The sequence below is a fragment of the Gallus gallus genome, chromosome 23 (genome assembly GCF_016699485.2).
Source record: "Gallus gallus isolate bGalGal1 chromosome 23, bGalGal1.mat.broiler.GRCg7b, whole genome shotgun sequence".
NCBI lineage: Eukaryota > Metazoa > Chordata > Aves > Galliformes > Phasianidae > Gallus > Gallus gallus.
The window spans coordinates 1,822,681-1,847,833 of NC_052554.1; the positions used below are offsets into that span (position 1 = coordinate 1,822,681).

Consider the following 25,153-nt stretch of genomic DNA (forward strand, 5'->3'; position numbering starts at 1 on the left):
GACTGCTGGTAATGAAGCAATAGAGCACGTACCCCAGGGCTGCGTCCATGTGGGACCTCTCCAGGCAGCCGCTGCAATGCTCCTTCACTGGCACAGCAACGTTTCCCATCACGTTCAGATGGAGCTTTCGTCACCATTTCTTATAAAAGGGCTCTTTCTGTCCACCGTGTCTTTTGCAGACAGAAGCTGTGTGGGGCTGACGGAAGCCCTCTGACTGCTGGCAATGTTGCAACAGCTTTTCCTCGGTTGATATCACTGGGCCCTTCAATCTGTTGGGTTCTACGTCTTCCTCTTTTGACCATTTTGTTTTGGTTGCCCCACACGCTCCACCGGTTTGTATGAGGATGTCGGTGTCAGCTGCTTCTGGCTGAAACATAATCCTGGCAGCTCAGTTAGTCGAGACCATCACTCATACCCAGTTCAGCATTTGAATTGATATAAACCATTTCCAGCATCTTTTTTTTCACCTCAGTAATGGCAGTAATGATAACAAAAGGTGTTTTTCTGCTCTGGAGGAAAAGAGCAATTGCATTCACCTTCCTGTCAGCAAGCTGAGCCCAGAGGATTGTGGCAACTTCCTCTGATGCAAGTCCTCTGCTCTGCCTGCTGTCCATTCGCACCTTTAGAGCTTCAGGGGGACAAAAACTAAAATGTGGGCCCTGGCTGACCACGCTCTGTGCTGTGCTCCATGCTGGCCCAGTGGGATCCGCTGGTGAGGAGCTCCCATCTCCACGCCCTCTGTGCTGCCACGGCTGTCCTCGTCTGCATGCCAAGGCCCTGCTGGGCAGGACCCCTCCATGCTGGGACTCAGTCAGTGGTCAGAGGGGACTCCCAATGAGGGCTGTGTGCCTCAGAGCCCCGGTGGTGTGACAACCTTCAGCTGCCATGGGGAAGTGAGGGCTGAGCGCAGATGGGAATGAAGCAGTTTCAATGTGTGTGGAAACCAGCGGTTCCCAGGGCCGTTGGCCTTGTCCCCCTACAGGCAGTGCTGGCAGGAGGAAGTGAAAACACTGGGCGTGATTGATTCCACTCATTTATTCAGCTTTTGGGCTGACGAAGCCCTGACAGCTGCTTTTTGCCTCCTGCAGCTGCTCTGTGACTTCCTATGGGCATCCCGGCCCTCTTGGGCCCACTGCATGTGCCAGCCTCCTCCGCTCCCCTGAGCGCCACGGGATGAAATCAGGCTCAAGGCTGAGCTGCCAGGAGAGCATAGCAGATGTCATTGTCCCCAAAGCAGAGCCACTCAGCCCCAGGGCCCATCATCAGCTGGCCTGGGGATGTCTTTCCCTCTCCTCACTCCCCACACAGCTCTTCTTCATTCCTGAAGGTCTGCTCCTGGCCCAGCTCCTTCCTCCTTGACTCCAACCGGCCATTGCAGCCAAGGCCTGGCTCCTCGCTGCAGCTCAGCAGCCTGCAGGCCGGCTCACAGAGGCTTCTTCCAGGCAAGACGCAGTGTGGTTCTGAGCTGACCATGGGACCACCACCATGCTTACAGTCCCCACGTCCAGGGCTGGACACCTCCATGACCATTTGTATTTTCTCAAACTTCCCACAGAGATTGGAAGTCTGTGTCCTCAGACGTCCTGTGACAGACAGCATCCCTCTGCAGCGTGCTGCCCTGTGTTGCTCAGGTGCCATGAGGATCAGGGGCAGCCGGACCAGCAGCTCACAACAGCATCCCAAAAAGTGCCTGTGAGCAGAGCTATGCAAGTGCTGGGTTTCCTCTATGCTGACTCTGCTTTGTTGTTTGTTTTTCACATCTGTGAATGGCAACCTCAGCAAAGAGCAGGAACAGTCTTCAGTATCTTCTCCAACTGCGTTCATTGCTCCTGAGCTTGGAAGTAACTCTGTGGTATTGGTTTTGCTGGCTTTACTGGTTATCACTGCTCCCTTTAGGCCACTGTACATTTCTGACCATTTCATTTTCCTGTATGACCTTTTATATTTAAACATATTTTTCTCCCTTCTGACTTTTGACCTAATTCTTTCTGTTTCCAGCCTCCCTTCCCTTCTTCCCCAGGCTGGTAGCACAGTACAGGTCTGCAGAGGATGAACAACATCTTCAGTGGCTTTAGCCATCTCTGACTCTGACTCTCTAACTCTGACGTAGAATCATATGACTCTATGATGGCCTGCTCTCACTGTGTGCAGCAGCTCTGCAGATGCCTTCCTCCTGTTACCTGGAGGCATTTTGGCCTCTGACTCACTTGCAAGCTCCCAATGTCCCATCTCCCTTTCTTTACCCAGGGGCAGTGAGGTGCTGGCACTGCTGCCCAGAGCTGTGGGTGCCCCATTTCTGGAGGTGCCTGAGCCCATGGATGGAGGCCTGGGCATCCCGACCTGGTGAAGGGCACCCAGCCCACAGCAGGGGTTACAGCTGGGTGGTCTTTGAGGTCCCCTCCAACTGAAGCCATTCTGTGATTCCATGATTCTGTGAACAAAGCATACTGTGTGCTGGACTAACACCAGATCACGGCTGGCTGATGAGGGAGGCTGCTCCTGCTGCCTGGCTGCACTGAACCCAGTACTGAACCCTGAGTTTAAGAGGAATATATAGAGAAGGTCCAACAAAGGGCGATTAATATGGCCAGGAGGCTGGGCTTGCAACACAACAGGAGCCTTTTTGGGATGCACCAATGGCCACATCTGCAGCTTGGGATATGCAAGGCTGAGCATTAGGGAAGCATTCATTCTGTATGGGAGAAGGAATGCAGAATGGTAGGAGGTCTCCACCCTCATAGGTTGTCCTAACCTTGACACAGCCGACCTGCTCTGGTGCCAAGGGCAGCCCAGCTCCAAGTGGAAGCTCTCGGGGTGTCTCTGCTGCTGTGACATTTCAGGTATACCAAAGCTGCCCTGTGCACAGCACTCACAGTGCTGCAGCACACTCCGACTGTCAGATTGCTTCTTCCTGTTGTAATAGGAAACAGAAGTGCAGCTGATTTCTGTAGCTGGAGTCAAAGCAGAGAGGCATACTTTTGTGCATCATCTGTTTAAAAAACTGCTCTCCAAGTTTCATTTCCACATGCAGGCCCATCTTCCTGCTGTTCCTAGCTTGCAGTTTCAGTTTTGTTCATCAGCCAAGTTGGAGGAAAGCTGTAACAAAGAGAAAGCTATTCTGGAGCTGCAGATCTCCAAAATGCTTTTTCCATCTCAGCAGCCTGTTGCGGTCAGTGTGTGGGGCCAATGACCCTGGGGACCAATGCTCAGCTGCTTCGGTGAAGGATGGGGTCTGTCTGAATGGGAGAATGAGTCAGGGTGCTGCTGCCCATCCTGGAGGCGTGTGGCTGTGGCTGCTGCTTTGCCCATGGCTGAGGCTGCTGCACCCACATGTGGCATGGACCCGCTGACCACCAGTGCAGTGGATCCCTTGCACAATGCAGGGGACATTTGTGCTGGGGGCAAATGGGATCTGAACGCCTGGAGGTGAGCAGGCTAAAGGTGCCTGTGCGGGGTGAGGGCAGCCTTGGCACAGCCCGTTGTTGGCTCAGAGGTGCTCCGTATAGACCAAACCTCTGCCCCACAGCACTGTCTGCCTGCCTGACCTCAGCCACACAGCTGGTGTATGGGACACGTGAAGTGGGGACAGCCTGGGCAGCAGGGGCTGGAGCATCAGCACAGCCAGGGAAGCACCACGGCAGAGCTGGGGGCTCGTGCCTTCAGCCACCCTCGGCACTGCCAGCACCAGCAGGGCAGGGCTGGGAAGTACCTGGGTTGTGGTGGGTGACAGGGCGTGGGTGTCAACAGGACGTCAGCCCTTCTGCACGGAGTGGAGAGCTGTGGGCAGAGAGGGGCTGTGGCCAAAGAGGGAACTACTCCAGAGAGAAGCGGAAGTGAAAAGCATGCAAAAGTCAAAGCAGAGCCCAGAGCTGTTTCCTACATCATTCACTCCCTGCAGAGTGCCCCACAGCACCCAGCAGTGCAGGCATGGAACCCCTCTCCTTCCAGGAATACATCTGCTCCCTGGACCCCGCCACCCTTCCCCGCATCCTCAGGATATGCTCTGGTGTCTACTTCCAAGGTGAGTACCGGGTGCCCACATCCTCCAAGGCTCTGCCACCTCCCCAACCCCCCTCTCAATATCACTGCAGCCTGGGCTCTCCCCTCCTGCCTTGAAGATGCCTGATTCCTTACCAGCAGATGCCCAGGGATGGCACACGTCTTCGTGCTGCTGCCGGGTGCTTGTGCCTGAGGCAAACCTTTCTCCTTTACAGCCAGCACCCATTCAGCTGAATGCTGCCAGGAAGGTGATGGAGCATCAAAGGCCACCTGAGCTCTCACCCAGGCAGTGGCTCCCCTGTGGGTGGTGGCTCTGGCAGGAATGGTGGCTCGGTGGCTGGAGGGAGGTGGGGTAGCATTGCTGCTGGCCCTGGTGCAAGGAGTGAAGCAAGAGAGCAGCCTCAGTCTGATCTGAACTCTCTGCTTCCCCCTGGGCCATGACCACAGAGACGCCTCAGGTAAAGGTGAAGTCCTGATACTGCTGCAGCTGATAGCAGTGTTGTGGGTGAAATGGAGCCAGAAATAAGCAGATGCTTTTGCAACATTTCTGAGCCTCTCAAAAACGCTGGGAATGCACCCCGGGTTCCTGCCCGCTGTGGCATCACCGGTGTGGCATTTACTGCCTTGGCCTCTGGGATCTGTAGCACTTCTTGATGTAACGCCGACATGTAAAGAGAAGGAGAAGCAGTTCGGGTGATAACTGAGATAACTGAGAACCTTCTCACCATGTCAGCACTCACGGGTGCAGCCCAAGCGATGCTGGCTGCCCACCCCACACAGCTGTGCTGAGCTCCACCATACTCAGCCCCCAGGGTGCCCTGCCCAGCTCCACTCACGCAGGTCAGCGGCAGCAGCAGCATTGTGTGGTCTTTTGTGAGCAGTAACAATCTCTACCCACTGCTAATCAAAGCATCTGAGCTCAGAATGAGTCAACTGGGCAGAAATAACCCCATTTCCGACCAGCCTGCAAACAGTTGTGGGGAGGCTCAGTGCTGGCGGCTTCCTGTGCCACTCCTGGGGTTCCTACACTGCAGGCTGAGAGCTCCCCATCCCCGTGCTCTGCTGGGAGCAGTGGAGCAGTGGAGCAGTGGAGCAGTGGAGCCGGCACACCTCCCCCCCCAGCCCATGAACGGGAGGTGCAGGGGCAGTGCAGGCTGCAGATCCAGTTGATGCCAAGCTTGTGACAGGTCCCTCCTCGCCCCGCAGGGTCCGTATATGAGATCTCTGGCAACGAGTGCTGCCTGTCAACCGGTGACCTGCTGAAAGTCACGGCTGTCACACTGCAGAAGGTTATCTGTGAGGATGTGCAGACGGGGCAGAAGACAGAGCTGCCACCGACGTTTAAGGGTGAGCAGGGCTGTTCTGATCTGGCCCACCACCACCACGCTCCACTTCTCCCCATGGGCCCCTCCTCCCCGGCAGCCCTTTGTGGCCGCAGGGGGCTCAGCTTTGCCATCCCACAGGTCTTTTCCAGCCCTCCCCAGCCACATCGCCATGTCCTACGCCGCAGGGACCCTCCCTGCAGGGCAGCAGGCAGAAGGGTCTGACCCTGCACCAGGCTCTGGGGCAGAGCAGCAGGCAGACACAACCCCTGCTGTGCCCCAGCATCAGCCCGCATGCCTTGCTGCTGAGCCCCGTGTATGAGGCGCAGGCCACCATGCACTGTGAGTCCAGCTGCGGGGTTGGGAAGGGCGCTGGGGATGGAGGTGGCAGGGGATAGGGTTTGGCGCTGGGATACAGGCAGGTGGAAGGCTGTGGGAGGGGTGGGGAGCGGGAAGGGCTTCTCTACAGTGTGGGGTGAGCACAGAATCAGGGCAGCTCTGCTCCCGCAGTGCGCAGGGACCAGGTGAGGATCCCCTCCACGCTGGAGGTGGATGTGGAGGACGTGACAGAGGAGTCTCAAGACGTGCACTTCGCCCAGCCGCTGCTGCTGAGCGAGCTGCTGGGGATGGAGGAGGTGCTGCCGGCCCAGGCCGAGATCCTGGAGGGGCCCCACGGTGCCGCCATCTTCGAGAGCTCCTGGGCCTCCCGCCTGCAGAAGGGGCAGCGGCTGCAGATCCACGGCTGCTCCCACACCTGGAGGGTTTTGGCCTCGGCCCGCAGCAGCGCCCGCCGCTTCCTCCTCTCCAGCTCCTACCAGGGCCGGTTCCGCCGGCGGCCTCGGCAGTTTGCCGGGGTTCAGGAGCTGGCGGCCGGCCTGCAGCCAGGCCAGCGGCTGCAGGTGGTGGTGACGCAGGACTGCGAGGGCCGCGGGGACGATGTGCCTCCGCTCAGCGTGGGCGACCGGCTGGAGGCCCAGCAGCTGCTGCAGAACGCCGGCGGCACCGGGATCCTGTGCCGGCGCCGCAGCGAGGAGGAGGATGGAGATGACGAGGAGGGTGAGGAGCTCCTGCTGCCGCTGGACCTGGGGGGCAGCTTCGTGGAGGAGGTGTGCGACAACAAGAAGTACGGGCTGGAGGAGCTGCTGGAACGGCTGACGCTGCCGTGCGATGTGCGGGTGGCGGCCACGGACCCGACGCTGGAGCGGGACGTGTTGGGCTCCTTCTCCTCCCTGCGCTTGGAGGCCCGCATCTCCCAGCCCTTCCTGCTCAGCAGCTTCTGCGAGGAGCCGGATGAGGGCTTTGAGATCCCGCCCCAGTGGTTGGACCTCTCCCTCGTCCTCACCGGGGAGCCCGTCGGCACGCAGAGCCCATCCACGCACCGCTCCCACGTGGAGGAGCTGACCGAGGCCTTCTACTACCAACTGCTGGCGCAGCTGCCGGGCGGTTCGGCCCCACCACCCCCGCGGCCCCCCAAGCCGAAGGCGGCCGGTGGGAAGGCACAGAAACATACGGGCCGGAAGAACCAGGCACAGCCCAGAGGAAGCTGCCCTTCGGCCCTCCAGCACCCCGCCAGCCCCCAGACCCACCCGACTCCTTCATTGCCCCCGAAGGTGAAAAGCCTCCCCATCCAGCAGAGCATCCCCAACAAGTACAGCCCGTGCCCCCACAGGCCGGCAGCCCCACAGCTCCACAACGCTCCTGGAGACACAGGTGAGGGGATGCAAACCCCGGGGGGGGTGGGGGATGTTTGCTACTGAGGGCACTGATGTACCTGCAGCTGTTCCCACTTGGATGTGGGGCAGGGATGCACTGCTGGGGGACTTGCACCCAGGCACCAGGTTGTCCCCAGGGTGGCTGCTCCATTGCCTTGTCCCAGACGTGGACCACAGCATGAAGGGAAACAAGGCCTGGGCTCCTCCCGTGAGGAGATGAACATGGCAGACAAGCACTTCACCTCCATCTGCCATCAAACGGGAAACGCTCCTGCCTCACAGATCACAGGGGACCCATGGCACTGGAAGTGCCCATGGCTGGGGCAGAGCAGCTGCCACCCCACTGCAAGAAGCCTTCTTCCTTCCAGACCTTTGGCCCCAGCTCACTGGGCCTACTGCCATGTCCTGGTGTGAGCACTCCTGTGGGCACATCACCAGGCCAGGGAGGAGGGGGGAGCAGGCTGGGGCACCCGCTTGTAGGATTTCTGCCATGGTCCCACTCCAATTACACGCACTGTCTGTGCTGTTCTCTTCCAGATGTGAAGAGAAGTGATGATGAACACGATTATGAAACCATTGAAGGCAACATTCAGAAGACGATTCGCAAAGTGCAGGCTATTCTTCCTTTTTAATCCTCTGGTTTCTGAAGCTGTCCAGATTCCAACTATTCTTAAACACGTACACGAATACAACCTCGGGGATCCACAGCACAACCTCAACACGTGCCCACTTTCCTCAAATGCAAGCAGCTCCTCAGCTGTTGCCTATGGGCCTCTCCAGTTGCACCAGAGTGGCATACAGTGGGGCAACCATCCTGGGAACTGAGTAGCCACCAAGATGTCATTGAGATGCCAGCCAAGGCTCGGGGACATTTATCTCACCCCAATCCTTCTACATTAACATTACACACACACCCTTAGCATAGCTTGGCTGGATCTTACAGTTGTGCCACGCTCATCAGCGTTTCGAACTGAAAAGTTCTAAGACAAATTCCTTTGTTGTGGTCACTTTGCTGGAATCTACCAGAGGCCACCGATGGCTTTCCCTACACATCCCACCCCTACCAGAGAAGGCACCACCAGTTGCCAGGAGCACCAACACGGGGCAATTTCCAGACCCAGCTGCTTTAGACTAGAAGCAGGTACAAATCAGAGCTGGAAAATAAACTTCACATTTCATTTATTAGCAAACTGTTGTTTGGTTGGTTTTTTTCCTCTCCCAGTGTGTAGCTTTGGGTTCAGATTTGTTGTGTCATTCCTCACCTGGGAATCTAGGGCAGATTCACAAAGCTGCTGCAGAGATGATCTCAAGCCCTCACTGGGACATGGGATGGTTTCCTGCTCTTGCTCTATTTCTACTCTGGGATTTACACTGTGTCAGTGTTCTCTCACAGAATGGCCAGATGCTCTTGGATGCTTTAAAGAAACAGCAAAAGGTGGAGTAGTCAAAGAATTGAACTCCTTCCCAAGTTTAAGACATTTTACCTCTCTTGTCAGATTGTGTTTCTGGAGTCCTACAGCTCCTCTCTATACTGCAAGCAATTCCATTCATTTGCATTTCCAAAAATCATCAGGGATGATGCACGCTCTCTTCAAGAAAAAAAAAAATCACAGTTGGTTTCTAGGTCTGCTAGACCCCATAGCATAGAAGCTCACCTGTTACACATCCATACTACAATTTAGCCAAGGACACCAAGGGCTACAGCCATGCCACTGCCTGAACTTCAGCAGAACAACACAGAGCTTGTTAGAGCATTATCAACAGCAACAGAGGCACTTGGTTGGGAAGCCAGTCTCACACATGTGCACTGTGGGAAGAGCTACTTTTCCAAAGCTAGGTTACTTCACTTCTCTCAGATAAGATAAAAATCTGCACTGAAACCCATGGTTTGCAGCTCTTGTGGAAAGCCAGACTCGCCCAGCTGATAAGCAGGGAGCACAAGATTCCTCCAGTAGGAGGGAGAAAATAGGAAGCAGCTCTCAAAGAGCAGGTCAGCACAGCACAGGAAACAAGGCTCCCATCTGACAGCAAGTGCCTTTCAGTTTACCAGCAGTCAGCTTGAACAATCCTACATCCTGCCTTTTAGCAATGCTAAACACGCTTGCCACAGAAACCACACTCACTCTTGGGAGAACAGCCTTAAAGGGTCATTAAATGCTTCTGACTATTTTTGAATTACGCAAACACTCCCACCAACTGCTGCAGGACAATCCCCAGGGGGCAGCTTTCAGTTCTGCATTTTCTACTACAGGAAATTAAGAGAGAACAGTTAAGTTGTAGGAGTCGTCTTTAGCACGCTGCCTCCCTGAGCAAAGCAGCGCCACACAGACAAAGAGGAGATGCAAACTCGTTATCTCCTCACTGCTGCATCACCAATATCCACAATGCTCTTTCCTAACTTTGCCTTTTTCCTGTTGGCAGCACTGACCGTGGCTCCAGATGGATCACTGATACAACTTGCAGCTTCTTTCAGTAGAATTCTTCATGTTCTCATGTCCAGATGTTTGTTCATAGCAGTTTGACCCCTTAAAGCAATTCACTTCAAAAGCTTAAGAAAATAGTAAGTACAGACAACTAAATCCTGTGAAAGCATTGGCTGTTTGTACCCACACATCTGAGCTTTAGTGACAAATGTTTTTCCTCCTTAGGGAAGAACAAAAGCCTCCAGAGCCACAGAAGCTGAAGATCACCCTAGTTTAAGTTTTATTGAAAACAATATTCAAAAGCCATAGTACCAAGACTACTTCGTAGTACAAATATAGATTTAAATGCACAAACTAATTACAAATCTAGTCATGATTACTGTACATTAGTAGAACATTTCTCTTGGCTACCCCTCTTGTGAATGAAATGGAATGGAAGCGTTAGAAGAAACAACAAAAGAATCTGCACACAGGATGTGAAAGGGGTTCTTTCTAACACAGTTGTTCTAACAGACAAAAACAAACTGTAGGACCCAAAGCTTTGAGAAGTTTGCTTTTCCCATATCTCTTTACACTTCCATCACATGGTCATGGCATATTAATCAAGTCCAGTTACCAGAGTCCTCTCAAATGCTCTGCTTGTTCTTGAATTCCAAGGTGCAGGGACTCACAGAATAACTGGGACTTGCACAGATTAGAAAGCAAAGATCACCTTCCAAGTTGCAAAGCTCAGCAGGTTAACTTGAGACCAACAAGCACTTGGTTAGAAGCAAATCCAGGTGGAAAGAACTTCAATCAGCATCCGTAGACTTATAGTGATCATCATCCACAGTGGAGTAGATGTGTCCCTCACTGCTAAGGAATTCAACTGCTTGCCTTTGAAGAAAAAAAGGTAATTAGTACCTAGCTCACATCAATGGCCTTCTCTCAACCATTTCCCACCTACAGCCTGATGTCCCCACTGCTCCTTTCTGGTATCTGCCAAAAGATGCACCCAGAGACTGTATCTCATCAGCACTTAAACAAGTGCTGCCCCATTAGTCAACACATACATAAAAGTCTTTCCAAGGCTTTATCATTCCAATGGACAATGGCTCATTCTAAGCTGTTTCACTGAAGAATTGAAAAACTCAGGTTGACTACTGCATCCTGTGGGGACATATCAAATCACAAAACACTGTTCAAACAAGTAAGGATCTGGCCTTGCCCACTTCTTTCCTCTTTGTCTGCTTTCAGCAGATTCCAGAAAGGACTGTGTGGACCTGAAGCAAATCCTTCATTTCTACACACTTACTTGATCGTTGGTATGCTGACATTGTGGAGCTGAAGTTTCAGCTCCTGAAGACTCATACCTTCTGGAGAATGGCAGTTTTTAATCAGGTTCAGCACCTGGAAGAACATAAACCACCATCAGCACACAGCTAAGCTCTACCAATGTTCAACAACAAAGCCAAAGGAGAATCATTAGTCTTCCAAGAATAACTAAGCTTTTCTTTCTTGGTCCTACATCACACTGCAGCAGCACCCACTGCAACAGCTGTGTTTCTGGAGAAGATGCTGGCACCCACCTGACTCTGATGTGCTGTGAGTCCATTCACAGGCAGGCTGCCTCCACCGTAGCCCCCCACGTCACTCATTCCAGCAGAGGTAAATGACTGAGGTGCTCTTGATGCTAACTGCAATTGTAAGGGTAAAAGAGGTGTGGTGCACAGGCTGCTGCAAACCCAAGGCATGAAAGACTCAGCCTTCTTTCAGAGGTATAGTAATTGAAGACAGATTTCCAATAGAAATCAAGTAAAACTGGCTGCAACAGAACATCTCTCAAAGGAATTCAGGACTCTCATCACACCCCCACTGCAGTCCTTCAGGCTTTCCAGACCCACAACTTACATACAATCTCCCACTGAACCCAGAGGTCCCTCTCTTTAGGAGATGACCAGTAATACCCACTAGCAGCTATGATGGAACCGTGACCTTCAACTGCATACCGTAAGATTTTTTCTGAGGATCATATGTGCATTAACAGTCTCAAGTATGTGTGTGGTGAACTCATTCATGTTTTCCAGAGGCATGATCTTGAATGCCACCAAACTTTTCTTATTCTTCCAGAGAAAAGAAAAAAAAATACAATTAACAGGGTAGCAACAGGAATATGCTTGACATAAAACTTAAACACTCTAGCTAGGAACAGGAGCAGTAGTGGGTGGGGAGTTTGTCTGCCTTTCATTAGCAAAGCTTTTGAACTTAAAAGCTTTCCTATGGAATCATGCAGGACAGTGCAAACAGGGCAAGTTCTCTTTCTATCCAGTTGGTAATTGCACTTTGCTTTAACACATAGCAGTCATCCTTCAGATAATGCTGTATGAGGCAACTCTTATCATACAATATGCCATGGGTTATTCTTACAGCACTTTGCCAGATCACCAACCCTTCATGCCACTGCTCCAGCCTTGTTTCTTGAGGGGTCACACATGATCTTACCTGAAAAGACCGAAGATGACCAGCGACTTTGACGTAAGTTCCTGGGGGTACCACGATATTCTCACTACCCGCCTCCTGACAGAGAAGGAAAGGAGAAAGCAAGGTTTTGCTGATTCATCTCTCCATTTCTCAATTATCATACTAGATAACTTAAGAAAGGACTCTTATCTCGAGCAAACACAAACAGCACACATTCAGGCAATCAGCAAGAGCAGTTAGGTAAATATAACTACAGATGAAAAATGTTTATTTGAATGCACTGCATGCTTGACAGCAGTCAATGCCAGTTGTATGCTCTACTGTTGCTCTGCTCACTCCTGGGGGATTTTCACAGAATAAGAGGAAAGAACCCAAAGCAGCTTTAACAACAAACCACACCCACATCAGATATTCAATCACTGAACACAGCTAGGGGGGTGCAAGCAGCCACAGAATCTTATGGCAAACTTGTAGATAAGCCAGCTGAGAATCTCTTTAATTAATTCCAGAGTTGTTCAGCTGAATGCAGCTGTTCACCTCCAGACACATTTACTGGCAACACGGGCTGTGTGTAAGCAGCAGCTCCATCCACAGGACAGCCTGCTGGAGACCAGAAGCACTACAGAAATCACACACCAGGCAACACACAAACCTCTTCCATCTTCTGGTTTTATATTTCTCACACAAAAGAACAGAGTGCACACCTCTAAGTAACAACTGAGATTCGGCAGCTAAACTTCAAGAAATTATTTATGTTATTTGATGTCTGAATGACAGAGCAGAATGAAATCATGTAACCACAGAACCACTGATCGCTGTTACTGGATACCCAGCCTGGCTCTCACAGGCACATCACTGCCCCAGCTCTCACACTGACTGTTTTAAGCCTGGCAGTGCCTCTCCCCATAGCAGCACCTCAGAACGGTTGCACTGCTTACATCAGTGTCAACCCACTGCCGCACGTCCATGGGCGCCGCTGTCATGTCGTCCACCTTGTACAGGATGTTGGTGGGCGCCTTCTCTGCATGCCTTACGATGCCCACCACGGTGACCTGCGGCGGGGAGGGCCGTCAGGGGGCGGGACGAGGCAGCCGCAGCCCCTCAGAGCCGCCCCGACGGGGGACGCGGGGTGCCCACCTGCGAGATCTCCACGTCATGGATGCGGAAGGCCTCATCCACCTGCTCGGCCGCCAGCAGCTGTGACACGGTGCAGGGCACGATGCTCTGCGAGCGGCTGCGCTGCAGGGGGTGGGGTGAAGGGGGACGCGCCGCAGTCAGCGACAGGCTCAGCTCAGCTCGGCTCGGCTCGGCTCAGCTGAGGGCAGCGCCGCAGCCGCCCGCTTCCCCCGCCCAGCCTGGCCCTACCTGCTTCTTCTCCGCCTGCGCGCCTGTAGGAGAGCTGAAGCCTCCCGGGGACTGCGTGTAGCCGCCCGCAGGGCCGTAGCCGCCGTCGAAGTTACCTGGGAAGGGAAAGGAAGAGCCGTGAGACATGGAGACACACCCGACACGCCCACCGCCCCGCGCCGCCCGCTCCGGCCCGCACCTTGCCCGCCCCACATGGCGACAGAGCCCAGCTGCTGCAGCACTCGGTCCGCGAGCACTGCGTCCCGCGCCCCGGCAGCGGGAGCCAATCACAGTCCTCCTTCTTCCAACAGTTTCCGGAGGCGAAAACCAATCACAGTTCTCCTTCTTCCAACAGTTTCCGGAGGCGAGAGCCAATCACAATCCTCCTTTTTCTTACAGCTTCCGGCGGCGGGGATGCCGACGCCGCCGTGTTGGGTGCTGGCGTTGCCCGGCCGCGCTGACGTAATGGGGCGGGGCGGGCAGGTGAAGGCGTTGGATGCAGGTGGCGGCTATGCGGGCGGCCGCGCTGCTTCTGCTGCTGTGCCCGCCGGCCCTGGCGGGGCGCTTCTGGCACCTCACGGACATGCACTGGGACCCCGGCTACGAGGCGGCGCTGGCGGCCGGGCGGCGCTGTCCGTCGGGCAGCTCTGAGGCCGTTCCGGACGCGGGGCCGTGGGGCAGCTACCTGTGCGACGCGCCGTGGGGTCTGCTGAGCTCCGCCGTGTCCGCCATGCACCGCCTGCTGCCGCGGCCCGACTTCGTGCTCTGGACCGGGTGAGGGCCTCGCGACTCTCTTTTCGTTCTCTTCCCCTAATGCTGAGCCGCTCCGAAAGTTGTGCCTCCCATTTATTTCCGCGGAATCGGCCGCAGCGCTGTATTAAATGAGCCGATTCTCAGCTAAAAGGCGCTGTTCCTCAGCGTGTTTCCGCCAGCGGTGAACAAAAGATGCGTGCCGTGCTCCCAAACGTCCGCACCAGCGGAGGCGACCCACTGTTGGTACTGCTGAAACACGGAGGAGAAGGACGTGGGGTGCGGGTGGCACTTGGCTGGGTGTGAGCCTGCAGGGTGCCCGGGGGGGCGAGGAGCCCCGCAGCATCCTGGCTGTGTCAGCAGCAGTGCAGCCTGCAGGAGCAGGAGGTGTCCATCCCTCTGTGCCGGCACTGCTGGGGCCGCACCTCAGTGCAGTGCTCAGCGCTGGGCCTTTCGCTGCAGTAAAGCCATTGAGGCCCCACAGTGTGTGCAGAGGTGTTCATTTGGTTCCTTTTCAAGGGAATGGTCATCCTGCTGTTCTCTTCAATGCAAGCAACTTTTGCTTAGCTGCTCTTTATCCAGTTTTGACCTGAGGGTGCAATATGCTCTCTTGCACGATGCCCACTCTGCTGTAGCATCTATTAAACGTGCTGAAATGGGTTAAGCCTGCTGCTTGTGCTCGTGTATAGTTTTGTCAAAGTAGCAGCTTTTCACTTGGAGCAGTTTCCTGATGCTCCTGCAGTGCCTCAACCAGTAGTGAACACAGTGCCAATTCCTACCCCCCAAAGCCTTTGACTTTATCTTCTATGAGGGGAAAAAGAAAACAGAGGGCTCAGGTGGACGTTCTGTGCCTTGCTTTGGGCATGTGCCCTGCAGCCACAAGCAACATCTGTGCTGTTTCTGCCTTTCCCAGGGATGATACTCCTCATGTCCCCAATGAGCAGCTTGGAGAAGAAAAGGTTCTGCACATCATTGAAAACCTGACCTCTCTGATAAAACAGGTATTTCCAGGTAGGACGTGAGGGAATGAGAAGGGGAGAGAAGTACAGCTTTTCATGGGAAGACTTTATCTGTATGGAACAATGACAGAATTGGGAAGGGGAAAGGCCCAGAAAGGCTGTGGACAATATGACTTATTTGTCCTCTTCTTAGCTGCTGTATGGTGTGAGGTGTGCCTGAATTGAGGTGTCTGATGTGCTGTTCTTATTTCTGGTTGATGCACTCAGAAGAGAGAAAAATAAATGTTTCTCCAATTACTCATTTAGGCAGAAAAGCCTACAAAAATCCTTTCTATTTAATCTGTATCATCACAGCAGTGAGGAAAGGAGTGTTACAGGCAGTGAGAGCTCATTGATTGGTCTGTAAAGCTGTGTCTCTGAGGTGTCTTGCCCTGAGGAGCCCCATGGCATCCACAGTGAGGGGTCTTTGCAGTGTTGTATCTGCAGTCAGTGTGGCTGTAGTGTGGGTGATACACCTTTACAAAGCTGTAGAGCCACATTGTTCTTTGTGAGTCACTGGAGAGCTTTGATGATGAGGAAATCTGAAGCAAATACGGACATCTCCCTTCTGCCTTTTCTCTGTTCTTAGATACTAAAGTCTATGCAGCAATGGGTAATCACGACTTCCACCCCAAGAATCAGTTTCCAGGGAAGGAGAACAGGATCTACAGCCAAACAGCAGAACTGTGGCGTTCCTGGCTGAATGAAGCTTCTATTCCTCTGTTCAGAGCAGGTATGGCACTGCTGGTGTGTGTTAGCAGCACTCTGGAGAGCTGGGGGTGGTTAGGAGAGTACCACAAATAGTTTTCCATGCTTCTATGCTCAGAGCAGCAGTATTTATAGAGGAAAGGTCCAATTTAATGCTAATTTGCTGTGTTTTCCTGCATGTGAGAAAAGAAATTTCTTTATGCTTTAGTCTCTCCTGCTTTCTTCAAGTTACTGGTAAGTGTCCCTGCAGAGGATGCAGAGTGGTAAGCTTCAGTGGAAAAAAAAGTAAAATACAATCTTTTAAGAAGGCTGGAAGGCTGCAGTTGTAGGCCCAGCACTATGGCTCTCTACAACTGCCCAGCTCCTGGTCCTGCATGCTGTCTCTGTCAGCGTTCCCTTCACCCTGGGATGCCTAAGGAGGACAGGAGGTACACAGTGAAGGGTCACACCAAATCCCCAACCTTGTCTGTTCAGAGCATTGCTGTCACCTTGTGCAGTGACTCTGCTGTGGCAATTGCCATGGAGAGAGCTGGGAACACAGGGATCTGGGGTTCCAGCAATCAGCTGCACCACACCTCCAGCTCTTTCCCTGCTGCTTGCCTTTTGCAGGAGCTTTCTACAGTGAGAAGCTGCCCAGCCCAGATACCAGGGGGCGAATGATTGTTCTCAATACCAATCTGTACTATGACCAGAACAACCAGACAGCTGGTGAGGAAGATCCCGGAGGGCAGTTCCAGTGGCTGGAGGAAACACTGACCAATGCCTCTAAAGCAGAAGAAATGGTATTAAAATAAGACTTAAAAAAAATAAGTAACTTTGTAGAGGGCTTTCTCCCACTGTGGAAGCTCTTCTTGCTCCTCATCTCCCCTCTGTGCTGTCACTGCCAGCCAGTGCTCTATGGAAAGCATGGGCAGTGCGTTCAGTACAGCTCCTTATTCTTGCAGGTCTATATTGTGGGTCACATCCCTCCTGGCTTCTTTGAGAAGAAACGAGGCAAGCCGTGGTTCCGGAGGGATTTCAATGAACGATACTTGAAAATTGTGCAGAAGCACCACAGAGTGATTGCTGCCCAGTTTTTTGGACACCATCACACAGACAGCTTTCGCATGTTTTACAGCGACACAGGTAGTGGTTCTGGCTGCCCTCATGTTTGCATGGCATCTCTGCCAACCCCCAGAACATCACTGGCAATGAGAATTTTCAGTGACTGCCAGCTGGATGCTACTGAGAAAGCCAGAAGAGGCTTATCATACTTTCTAAAATGTCTTGTAAAATACTTTGGTCAGTAAAACACAGTGATGGCAGTGATCCCAGCCTATAGCTGCTGCCCTCCTTCCAGTTTCCCCTCACATTTCATCCTTTCCATGCTGCTGGTCCTGCTCTGTACTGGTGGGCTTTGGACGTGAGCTGAGGCAAAAGGGAATGATTACAAATCTTTGCACTGGGGTTCTGTGTAGTGCTCTGGGTGGCCTTTGAGCATGGCTCTCTTGCACGCACATTCACCACTGTTCAATGTTCAACTCATGCAGTCCAATGTTCAATTGTGCTGGTCAATGTGATAATTTTTATAGGTGTACTATTGGAATTAGAGCTGGCTGTTTGCAGTGATCTGTTTATGAGGTGCTCACTGAAGCTGAAGTCTGCCATTCATGGTTGGTTTTGCCTTTTTGTTAAGGTTCCCCAATCAATGTCATGTTTTTGGCCCCCGGAGTGACCCCCTGGAAAACAACATTGCCTGGAGTGAACAATGGAGCCAACAACCCTGGGATCCGAGTGATTGAATACGATGCAGACACCCTTCAGGTGCAGGTAGAGGATCCCTTCATGCTTTGCATTGCAGTTCTAGAAGAGTATTTTGTTCCTCCGTGTGGTTTACATGGGCAGAACTAAAGACCCAAGAGAGAAAAGACCCAACTACAGACCCAAGAGGACTTGCAGGGAGTGACCTTAACAGTCTGGTAGTTAGCACAGGGATGTACTAAGAGCATCAGTGAGTGAAGGCAAGCTGATCATATGCAGCAGGTCCAGGCCTCCTGCTGGGATGAATTCCAGTGCAGGGCAAGCTTTGTTTGGCTCTTCATGCCTCCTTTGATACACACATGCAGGCAGTGTGGATCGCAGGGCTTCCTTTTGGGTACTGATGACTTTGTTGAACCCCATCTAAAAAATCTGAACTCTCCAGAAATTTATTTGGATTCCCTTTTATTGCTGAATGATTTAATTAGATGCTGCTGCTGCTGTGTGGAGGCTCTCACCTAAATCACTAATCCACAGGTTTACGTCCTGATAGAAAGCTGCTGGGAGGCAGTGCAGTCCTCCCTAGGCAGGAAGATGCAAATCCAGGCCCACATCCTGAACAAACATTATAGTCAGGGGCCGATCCTTTCTTGGTTTGACTTCGGTTCCGTTTCTCTCACCCTGCAGGATGTGGTGACTTACTACCTGAACTTAACTCGTGCCAATCTGATGGCCCCAGCATGGGAGGAGGAGTACCGGCTAACCAGCGCCTTTCAGGTGCCTGATGGCTCCACACATTCCATGCAGACGGTGTTGGAAAGGATATCCAAGGATGCAAAGTACCTGCAGCAGTATTACGAGTTTAACTCTGTCAGATACGACCTCGCCCTGTGTGGGGAGACCTGCCGAGCCGACCACGTTTGTGCCATCAGGGAAGTTGATTTTACCAGATATGAGGAGTGCCTTAAAGCCAACAGCTCTACTTCTGCCATCGGCAGTGTTTGTCTTTTATTACTCTCTTTGCTCTTCGGGATCTGTGGTTCCCAGCAAACGCTGTAATGACTGAGAGCAGGAATGAGGAGAGGATGGCTTCACAATGCACATGAATTGGCAGTCGTGAATGCTTTTGGAATTGGGAACTTATTTGAAAACCAAGAAATAATCAGTGCTTTGTAGCAAAAGCTCTATGACGTTGATTTGGGCGCTTCTAGAAAAGCTGGATGCATCAGGGGTGGTCGCAGAGCCTTTTTGTGCCGGACTGACTCACATCAGGGCATTCGTCTTCCTTCTGCTGCAACTTCTGAGGCTGCACAGATGAGATGAGGGCCTCCCTCAAAGTCGTAACTTACCTGTACTTAATGTGAGAGCTGTGAGCTGCCACGTGTTCTGAGGAGTTGGCACACGCTTCTCTTCTGAGAAGACAACACAAGGGGTGACCTGCAGGGTCTCGTTTTGGTGGCCTTGCACAGCAGCAGCTTTGCCTCTGGTGTGTGAGCGGAGCCGGGTGGTGTCGGTGCTTCCTTTGGCAGTGTGGGAACTGAGTTTGGGCCATGACTTCCACGCGTCAGCATCCACAGTGAGGCTGCAGGGTAAGAAGCTTCATTTTACCTTTTCAGATGCTGAGCACAGACGGCTTTCTGCCCAAATGCCTCTGCTATTCTTTTAACTCACAGCTGCTTGTTTTCTTTAGCTGTGCATTGCAAACTGCCTTTGACTCCTTCACTGTGAAGAAGCCCTCCGTGCCTTGCCAGCCTTCTGCTCTGCTCCTGCAGGAGCCACACGTGAACCAAAACAAAGTGACGCTGTTGGGCCCTCGGGGAGGTGTGGATGGGACAATGCAGCAATCCTTGCGTTGTCCGTAAGCGGCTGTTTGGAGGCAGCTCCAGAGAAGCAGTGGTGGAACAATGTGTTGTATGAGAGAAGCACGGACAGGGGAGGCACAGCTGCGGCTTTGCAGGAGTTGGTGCTGTTTGTCTCCGGTACAGCTCAGGAGGAGCCCAGGAGGGGCGGGAAGGGGCGCTGGGACCACGTCTGGAAATCAGCCGCTGCGTACGGGAATGATTAAAAAAATGATGGGGGAAAAAAAAAAGAAGCGCTCGGAAGCAGCGCCCGATCTGCCGCGGATGAGCTTTTTTCATTCAACGGGGAAACGGCGGCAGCCAAAGGGAGCGGGGATCCCACAGCGGGGCGGGGAGCGGAGCTGCGGGGCGGGGCGGGGCGCCCCGGGGATGGCGGCGCGGGGCCCGGCGCGCTTCGGGCCGTGGCAGTGGCTGCTGGCGGCGGCGGGCGCGGCGGCGGCGGTGTGGGATGCGGGAGCGGACGTGTGGGTGGCGGTGGGGTACGCGCGGGCGGGGCAGCCGGGCTGTGCGGCGCTGGGGTTGGGGCTGTGGGCCGCGGGCAGCGCCGCCCGGCAGGCCTGCAGCTGGCTCTGGTTCCGCTCCGATCCGTCGACGCTGCGGCCCGAGCTGTCCCGCCGCCCGCTCGCCGCGCTGCACCTCCTGCAGCTCGGCTTCCTCTACAGGTACGGCCCTCCCGAACCGCGGCGTCCCCCCGCCGGGCTGCGGCCTCGGCCCCGCTCTTCCGGCGCATCCCCCGCCCCGGGCGCGGCGCTGTGTCCGCCGGTGCCGCCCCGCTGACCGCGCCGTGCTCCGGTAGGTGCCTCCGAGCGCTGCGGTTGGGATGGAGGCTGTGCCGGGAGGAGGCGACGGAGGAGGAGAGGGACCACATGGCGTTCCTGACCCACGACATCAGCATGCTGCGCCTCTTCGAGACCTTCCTGGAGAACGCCCCGCAGCTCGCGGTGCTCCTCTACAGCGTCCTGCGCACCAACAAGGCTGAGCCTTCCCAGGGTGCGGGGCCGGGGATGGGGGGTCGGGGCTGTGCTGGGCTGACTGCGGTGGGCTGACTGTGCTGGAGGTGCCCTCCCACAGCCGTCCCTCTTCGCGTTGTGCGCGAGAGAGCGGACCCGGCCCCGTGGGTCCCCATGGGCTGCGCTGGGCCTGGAGGCAACTGAAGCTGGGGGGAACCTCTGTCCTTGGTCAGAGCGGGGGCTCCCCTGGGAGCGGCACCAGCTCCTGCTTGGGGAGGGCGGGAACGGGGAAGTGAGGGGGGGAGAAATGGAGGTGGTTATGCTCTGAGCTTCCAAAGCCGCTGCTTTGCTGGTGGGGAGCTTCTTTCAGAGGTGTTGGGGGTGTTTGGAGCAGGACCAGCCCCCCCTGGTCTGCCTTCTCCATGGCTGCTGTTCTGTTTGCAGGAATGGGGATCTGCACGGCGTTCCTGTGTGTGACGTGGTCCCTGCTGGACTACCACCAGTCGCTGCGCTCCTTCCTGCAGGACAAGTACGAGATGGGCTGGGGCTCCTCCGTCATCTACTTCCTATGGAACCTCTTCCTGCTCTGCCCCCGCATCCTGGCGCTCGCTCTCTTTGCCCTGCTGTGGCCCTACGGTGTGGCCGTGCATTTCCCACTGGTGTGGCTGGCGATGTTCATCTGGGTCAGCCTGCAGGGCACCGACTTCATGGAGTCGCCGGGCCCCGAGCAGCTCTACCGCGCCATGGTGGCCGTCATCCTCTACTTCAGCTGGTTCAACGTGGCCCCGGGGAGGACTCTGTACCGCAGCATCATCTATCACAGCTTCATCCTGCTGGACAGCACGCTGCTGACCCTGGCCTGGCTCTGGGGCCATCCCCCTGAGGAGCAGCGCCCGTACCTCATCCCGGTGCTGTGCGCTGCGCTGCCCTGCTACCTCCTGGGGCTGCTGCTGCGCGTCACCTACTACGGGTGGCTGCACCCCAACGTGCGAGCGCAGCCACGGAGCGGCGGCGATGAGGTGGACGCTGAGGGAAGGCACGATGGGGTGGTGGAGTTCCGCAGCATCTCAGAGCCCTCTGAGCTCCGCAGCGTTTCAGGGCCGGACCTGGTGAACTCCCGGCTGCGGTGCCTCGCGAGGAGCCACTTCCCACTGTCTGCACTGGCAGAGCCGCGCCTGCTGAATGGGGCAGCTGCTGTCTGAGGCTGCGTCCTGCACTCCTTGGGATGGAGTTGTGCCTTATCCAAGCAGTTTGAGTTGTTGGGGAGGTTCTGTTTGGTGCTTCCTATGTGTGCCCCAGGCTGCAGTTCTGGCGGTTCGTTGCCACAGCAGGGATGCAGGCAGGAAGGCTCGGGGCTCGGCCTGCACGGTGTGGGTGCACTGCTGGTTCTTGTTATTTATTGTTCACCTTTTCTAAACAAACAAACAAAAAAGCACCTGGTTGTCTGTGCTGCTTCTGGTGCCCACTGCTGAGGTCATCCCTCGTGGCAGCAGAGGGCTCGCTCCCTGCTCGGCAGTGGCTGTTTGCAGTCAGACTTTTCTGCCTCTGCTGTTTTGATGTTAAGGCTGAAGGCTGCACAGTGCTGAGATGTGGCCCAGCGCCCCGAGAGGGGCAGGGAGGGGTGGGACTGTGGGGGTCCTGGCGAGGAGGCAGCACTGAGCTGAACACCATCAGCAGCCCCAGGCACTGCAGGGTGACTTCCCCAGCGGGGATCCCCCGTGGCTCTGAGCAGGGCCTGAGCCCATAATGCTGCACATCAGCGGCTCTGGGGCTGAGGGGGCAGCAGCTGTGTGCCTCAGTACCCAAAAGGTGCCTTGTCCCCGGCCACCACAGCAGGCTCAGAGCTCAGATGATGACAATGAGCCCTGCAGCACTGCTCCGAGCCAGCACGGCCACAGTGGAGGCTGGGGAGGGACCATGGGGCTGGTGGACAACAGGCAGAAACGGTGACTATAGAAAATAGAAGACTTTATTTTTTTCCAGTTCATAGGACAGTTCCCATTACACAGAACACACACGGCAGTGGCTGCGCCTCGGGCAGCTCCGGGGCTCCCATGTGAGCACAGAAGGGGCTCTGTGAGCTCCCCCAGGACACGGGCAGCCGCAGGGCCTGCACAGTTGGTGGTGTGGGAGCCCGGTGGGGAGCCAGGAGGAGGCCGCTTCCATTTGGCATTTGTCAGCAGTTCAGCTTACAGCCGGGTTGGGAACAGCAAAGGGACATAAGCAAATCAATGCTCGGGTAAAGGCGCTGCCTCTGCCGTGTGAGACAGGAAAATGCTTAAAAGCAGCCAGCAGAGGAAAAAAATAAAATCGCCGGGTCAGCCTTTATTAAACAAACACAGAAACGTACCACCAACCTCCTGTTATAAAAGTACTTTACATACATTCAAGGAGACATCGTATAAATATCAGTATGAAATGCCACTGGCTGCAACAGGTCCACACTCAGCTAAAAGTTTGTTGCCATCTTAAAATTCCCTTAAAACATTTTAAAGTAAACAACCAAAGCAGGGCCTGCTGGCTGCAGCGTGCTCTGTGCCAAGAGAACACAGCCTGCCAGCCCTGGACCCCCACGCTGGGCTGTAGGAGGCAGCGGCCACACGCTGTGCTGGGAGTAAAGCACAGGGTGTGCCTGATGGTCAGCAGTCCTGCCAAGGATAGGAGGTGCTGAGGGCCAGGCAGGATAAGGCCCTGGGCAGCTGATGGAGGAGTGGCAACCAGCCCGCAGCAGGGACTGGGGGCTCTGAGGTGCCTTCAGCCCCAACCATTCTATGGCTCCAGCAACAAACTACGGCCCTGCACCATCTCTACCCTCCTGCTCTGCACTCCTGAGGCTGAGGCTTCCTGGGGAGATAACACAGCCCTGGAATGTCCGCCTGTGATCAAAGCACTTGGCTGGATCTGGCGCTGAGCTGATGGAGAAGCAGACGGCTCCCACGCCTGGGGCCATCTCAGAGAAAGGCAAACTCCTCTGATTTGTATTTATCTTTACAGCCAAAACCAGAGCTGAAACAGAGACCAGGATCCAAGCCATGTACTTTCAGCAGCCCCAGCAGTGGTGAGCAGAGCACAGGGACACACTTCACAGCAGTCCCTTATAGGACACATCCACGCATGTGCTGAGCCACCCCAGCACTCCCCCAGCACTGATGGAAATGATTCCTCAGTAATTAATGCCATGAAAGGAATGCATGCTCCTGTGGGCACAATCTGAGCAGTCAGCATCCTTCCTAAGTGACACTGCGCCCTTGAGACTGGTCCCCAGCAGACACAGATGAGTGATGCTGGGCTAAAAACACAGCCTGGAAGGGTTTGGGTGCAGCTGCGGTGTTTGGCTCAGCAGCAAAGCAGACATCCATCCTCTGTACAGAAACCTCAGGCATCTGCTGGTTTGGTGCCATCAGAGGGCACAGGTGGGTGGCAGACAGCACTGCCCACAGCCCGACCTGGCACAAAAGCAGCCCCCAGCCTCCAGTTGCCTTTCTGGCTAGCAGTGCTGCAGCTCACTGACTCCAGACTTATTTTCTGAGATGGGAGCAAAAGAATAAAATAAAATAAAATAAATCAGTGTATCCATCACTTCCAGGCCAGCGTGCTCCAGGCTGGCAAGTCACAGTGTGTTACAGAATTAAGTACCTCCTGTCAAGGACTTTATTTTGTTTCTAACTATGTGGTTAGGCTAATGCAAAGAATACAAGAATTGAATCTGATTCTACCAAAGGGAACATATTCTCACCAATGGAGTCAGAAAAGCAGAGGCAAAGATCAGTGACCATATCCTTCTTTGTAACATTCGTGAGAATTTAGTTCTCTCTCAAATTACTTCTAGTCCAAATGATGACTCTGTTCAGATCTCAGCACTCTGTCCAATAGTGTTGCGCTGTCTCTAAGGTTCATGGGCAGTTTCAGTTTTCCATCCAGGAAAAATCTGTGGCATCTGTGGTCTGAGTCATGGACAGCTGGAATCTAATGATCCCCTGCTCATTAACAGGGCTCAGTCACATGCATTGCACACACACTGCCTAGAAGCCAATAGGAACAACCAACAGCAACACCTCCCTCTACAAGGAACCACTTATCCCAGAATGGGATAAATCCCACGTTGAAGAAATAATGTAAGGATATCATAATAAATTAACTGCTTTTGAACACCCAGAGAAGGAGAGAGGACACATTTTCACAGCAGTAGAGGTATTTTTGATATTTTCATTAATATTTCCCATGGAAAAAAAAAAACAACCAAACAATAGCTCTTTTTGGCTTTGCAAAACAAGGGAGGTTCAGCTCTGCCATCAGTATTTTTCTATAAAAATAAGGTTTTCTGTTTACTTGGGTTCTATAACTAAACTGAATAGAAAAGCAGAAGTATCTGTAAGAGCCTTCTCAGCTGTGTTACCCCCTCCCTCTGGAGACTACCTGCCAGAAGAATTCAGCTGGATTCCGTAAGTCTCTTTGCCAGTCAAGCTCTAGCTCTGCTGAGTCTAGTGCTTCTCAATGGACACCTTTGGACTTGGCCGGGTCTGTGCTCCTGAGGAAATGACCTGGTGTCTACTGTACAATTTGCATTAGGTATGCTGTCTTCATCAAGCTGAAAATTGAGTCCCCAGCTGTATGAGATCTTTGCCCCCACTCAGTGATGGAGAGGGCTTGCAGGAGCTGCAGTCATGCCTTTGCTCCAGCTTCTTACAGGAAGTCTAATTCGAGGGCTTGGTGAAGGGACACAAGGTCTGCATGGTTTGTGATCCTCCAGAAAGGCATGTTGTGCTGTAACGAGAAGATAAGGTCAGTTTTATTGGGGTGATTTTACCGCTGGGTGGAAGCAGTCAAGGTACACCTGCAGAGTTACGCAGTACAGCATTTGTGACAGCACTGACAGAGCGCAGCACATTCA

General features: G+C 54.0%; 5 protein-coding genes across 31 annotated transcripts in view; 3 read left to right on the forward strand and 2 right to left on the reverse strand.

The window, feature by feature from the left end:
- Positions 1–3,842: 3,842 nt before the first annotated feature.
- THEMIS2 (thymocyte selection associated family member 2) lies at positions 3,843–8,223 on the forward strand. The gene is made up of 5 exons (XM_417712.7): positions 3,843–4,021; positions 5,206–5,346; positions 5,463–5,663; positions 5,832–7,031; positions 7,571–8,223. The coding sequence occupies exons 1-5, from the start codon at positions 3,928–3,930 to the stop codon at positions 7,663–7,665; spliced, it is 1,731 nt and encodes a 576-aa protein (XP_417712.3). The 5' UTR covers positions 3,843–3,927; the 3' UTR covers positions 7,666–8,223.
- A 1,490-nt stretch (positions 8,224–9,713) lies between these two features.
- RPA2 (replication protein A2) lies at positions 9,714–13,535 on the reverse strand. The gene is made up of 9 exons (NM_001030892.2): positions 13,460–13,535; positions 13,282–13,376; positions 13,054–13,155; positions 12,855–12,968; positions 11,938–12,012; positions 11,445–11,558; positions 11,025–11,132; positions 10,751–10,845; positions 9,714–10,332 (listed from the first exon to the last, which is right to left on the reverse strand). The coding sequence occupies exons 1-9, from the start codon at positions 13,473–13,475 to the stop codon at positions 10,248–10,250; spliced, it is 804 nt and encodes a 267-aa protein (NP_001026063.2). The 5' UTR covers positions 13,476–13,535; the 3' UTR covers positions 9,714–10,247.
- Positions 13,536–13,727: 192 nt separating this feature from the next.
- Positions 13,728–19,545, forward strand: SMPDL3B (sphingomyelin phosphodiesterase acid like 3B). Of its 4 annotated transcripts, none has more exons than XM_040651741.2 (8): positions 13,728–14,034; positions 14,924–15,021; positions 15,598–15,741; positions 16,326–16,498; positions 16,661–16,841; positions 17,392–17,525; positions 18,141–19,042; positions 19,127–19,545. In XM_040651741.2, the coding sequence occupies exons 1-7, from the start codon at positions 13,757–13,759 to the stop codon at positions 18,510–18,512; spliced, it is 1,380 nt and encodes a 459-aa protein (XP_040507675.1). In that variant the 5' UTR covers positions 13,728–13,756; the 3' UTR covers positions 18,513–19,042; positions 19,127–19,545. The 4 variants fall into 4 exon arrangements, with proteins under 4 accessions (XP_040507675.1, XP_040507674.1, NP_001239209.2 ...); XM_040651740.2 differs by having other exon boundaries at positions 19,144–19,545; NM_001252280.2 differs by having other exon boundaries at positions 18,141–19,545.
- A 132-nt stretch (positions 19,546–19,677) lies between these two features.
- On the forward strand, positions 19,678–21,697 carry XKR8 (XK related 8). Its single transcript, NM_001044693.2, has 3 exons — positions 19,678–19,974; positions 20,109–20,302; positions 20,707–21,697. The coding sequence occupies exons 1-3, from the start codon at positions 19,682–19,684 to the stop codon at positions 21,462–21,464; spliced, it is 1,245 nt and encodes a 414-aa protein (NP_001038158.2). The 5' UTR covers positions 19,678–19,681; the 3' UTR covers positions 21,465–21,697.
- A 516-nt stretch (positions 21,698–22,213) lies between these two features.
- EYA3 (EYA transcriptional coactivator and phosphatase 3) overlaps positions 22,214–25,153 on the reverse strand; it is a 44,544-nt gene continuing 41,604 nt past the window's right edge. For 23 of the 24 annotated variants that reach the window (XM_046903537.1, XM_046903532.1, XM_046903526.1 and 20 more), the window contains one exon: positions 22,214–25,026. In XM_046903537.1, the coding sequence (XP_046759493.1) occupies positions 24,946–25,026 (81 nt within the window). In that variant the 3' untranslated portion in view covers positions 22,214–24,945. 24 annotated transcript variants of the gene reach the window in all.